Genomic DNA, 2,888 nt, shown 5'->3' with positions numbered 1-2,888 from the left:
TCTAGTACTGTTTGTCACTATTAGCCGCTGCCTACTCACCAACCCTTGTCGTGGCACGCACATAGCCTGCAGTTGGTGGAAAAGGAATAGTACACAGCCGGCCTGGTCACTATCAGCCGCTGCCTACCCACCAACCAGCATGTCACGTGCGTAGCCCGTAGTTGGTAGAACAGGAATATTATACAGCCGGCTGTACCTGCTTGGAAACCTACCTTCGGCTATAAATACTCCAACACCTTGGAACGGTAGGATCATCTGGTATTTTACCTTCACTAGCTATTTCTCTTAATATACACTTATATTCAGAGCAATCTAGTCTGATTCTCACGCCGGAGGGTGGTCACAAGGAGGAACCCCCCCCCCCTTCTCAGTGACGAGCTCACGGTGTCTGTTTTGCAGGTCATCTGAAGAACATCCTTCTTTGCCGGACCTAACCCTCGTGGGAAACATTACTTAACTCCCAGATTATCCATAATCTACTCGGGGTCACTTAGTGTTTCTTCAGTATAGTTTCTAAAAGGATTATGATTATGATCCTATACAATTAATTAGTGTACATGTAAGTCTCCACTGATCATCAAGTGTCTTTTCTTCTTTTTCTCTCACTTGTCCATCTTATCAGCATGTATATTACACTTTACTTTACCTAATTTATAAAAAAATGTATATCTTCACTTTGTTAATTTTGATGTGTTTCTTTTTCATCAAGATTGGATTTTTATGGATTCTGTAAAGCATAAAGTGATTGCCTTTGTTTTGTTCATTTGTCTGCAAATCTTGAAGCTTTTATGCATCTTTATCTTTTCTTTATCCAAATTATTTGTTGCTTTTTTACCTTTACCTTCTTTTTTGTGTTTAAATAGGACATAGTGATGAATCCCATGGAAGAAATACTACTACCCAACACCACAAGTTCAAATAATAATAATAACAACAACAACAATCTCTCAAGTTCTTCATCTTTTGAAAGAAGGGTTATAAGGCCACAAAAGGCAGCAGCTGTAAACTGTCCGAGATGCGATTCGACGAACACGAAATTCTGTTATTACAACAATTACAGTCTTTCACAACCAAGATACTTTTGCAAGACTTGTAGAAGATATTGGACTGAAGGTGGGACACTAAGAAACATTCCTGTTGGTGGTGGATCAAGAAAGAACAAGAGATCTTCATCTTCTAGTACTTCATCTTACTCTTCAAAGCTTTCTGATCTAGTTGTATCCTCCACATCTACAACACTACTGTCTCAAAACCCTAGGATCCATCATGATCAATATGGTCAAGATCTAAATTTAGGGTTTCCATCCACTAATAATTTCAAGAATGTTTCTGAATTTCCTCAAGTTCCCAACTTTGATGCAACCCGGATTACAAATCTTATGCCGGTCTCTATTCCGGACCCGAATTCGGTTTATACACCACCGGGACAGTTGATGATTCCCATGCCGGAATTCAAGATTCCATCACTAAGTTTTTCTTTAGATGGAATCGGAACTGGTGGCGGCGGTGCTGGTGGTGATTATGGGAATAATATTCATGGTGGCAGGCTCTTGTTCCCATTTGAAGAAGTGAAAACAAGCACATCAACAACTCATGATGATGATCCTCATGGTGGGCAAAGTAAAGATCAGAATTGTGATACCAATGGGTTCTGGAATGGAGTGATGGGTGGTGGCTCATGGTAAAGAGATTAATATATATTCTTATATTAATATATAATAGTTTTAAACTAAATGTGTGGGAAAGTTTGGACCTTTTTTTTTCATTTCAAAATCTTGATTTTTCTAGTATCAAAATGGTGGCTTGTTTGGATTTCTTGAAAAAACTAACTTGTGTTTATATGATCTCCTATGTAATTACATTCGGATTTAATGCTTATTATAAGTGATTAACTTGGGTTATTAATATAGGATCTTATTAGGAGATCCAAGATTATGAAGAACAGATCCACTGCATCAAGAAAGCTAAACACCAGGTTTTTCTTGGGCAGAAGATGGGAACCCTAATGTCATATTGTTATTGGTTTAATTGGGCTATAGGGTACAAATTTAATTCATTATGTACAACTAAATATTGTATGCATGTTGTCGAATCTCTTGATATATATATTTGTATGCATTTCTCCTTAATTTCAAACCTTAATCTCTTTCTCTCTCTCACTTCATATACATTGGAGATGAGAGGGAGAGGAGATATTGCATATATGAATCAGTTAGGGCGGATCTAGGGGGTATCCGGCCAGGGGTGCTCGAGATACCTCTCAACTTTCACGACGAGTGTAAAATTAGGGCAAAATTTTTTTCTTCTCCGTTTTATGTATTCGGATGCCCTCAATATTATGTTACCGTTAGATTCACTATTGGGATACCACTAAATTTTTCTTCTAAATCTGTCCTATTGAATAAGTGTGCAGTGTTGCATACAATTGTGTTTTAGGTCAAATTACACCAGATAGATGGGAGTTTGTGAGCATGAAAGCTGGCATTATGAGAAAGTGTGCATTTGATGAAATCAAGATGAATGGAAATGACACTGTTGTACACATACTTTGGTGTGTATGTGGGGTAGAGACAAACAGTAAGATATACATGATGATTCCCTTGAGAAATCACATGTAAGGCTGAGGGGTGTGGGGGGCTCTAATGGGGGCGCGAGTGGGGGCTCCAGCCAATAATATTGTGACGTGTGGCAGAGAGAGAAACTGGATAAGGGGGGTGTTGGAGCCCCCGTTGGAGCCCCTGGCCCTGGTGTGGAGAAGCTCCAGCAGGGGCTCCAGCGGATTTTTTTTTTTTTTTTTTTTATAAATATATTCAAAAAACGTATTATTAAAAAAACTCATAAATTATTAAAAAAACACACATTAAAAAAAAAAATACATTAATATCTAA

The 2,888-nt window shown here is 38.2% G+C and overlaps 1 protein-coding gene across 1 annotated transcript; it reads left to right on the top strand.

Annotated features, from left to right (window-relative positions):
• Positions 1–670: 670 nt before the first annotated feature.
• Positions 671–2,108, top strand: LOC143554786 (dof zinc finger protein 1-like). Its single transcript, XM_077044473.1, has 2 exons — positions 671–1,681; positions 1,911–2,108. The coding sequence occupies exons 1-2, from the start codon at positions 873–875 to the stop codon at positions 1,936–1,938; spliced, it is 837 nt and encodes a 278-aa protein (XP_076900588.1). The 5' UTR covers positions 671–872; the 3' UTR covers positions 1,939–2,108.
• Positions 2,109–2,888: the final 780 nt, after the last annotated feature.

The sequence above is a fragment of the Bidens hawaiensis genome, unplaced genomic scaffold (genome assembly GCF_021521415.1).
Source record: "Bidens hawaiensis isolate Kalapana, Puna unplaced genomic scaffold, B.hawaiensis_p1.1 tig00017854_1, whole genome shotgun sequence".
Classification (NCBI taxonomy): Eukaryota; Viridiplantae; Streptophyta; class Magnoliopsida; order Asterales; family Asteraceae; genus Bidens; species Bidens hawaiensis.
Note: the sequence above shows the minus strand (reverse complement) of the source record. Positions and strands in the feature narration are given on the sequence as shown.

Excerpts from the sequence above, each read along its gene's own strand:
- LOC143554786 (XM_077044473.1), top strand. The coding sequence starts at position 873 with ATGAATCCCATGGAAGAAATACTACTACCCAACACCACAAGTTCAAAT. Across the intron at positions 1,682-1,910 it reads GTGATGGGTGGTGGCTCATG|GATCTTATTAGGAGATCCAA; the intron begins GTAAAGAGATTA and ends TTATTAATATAG.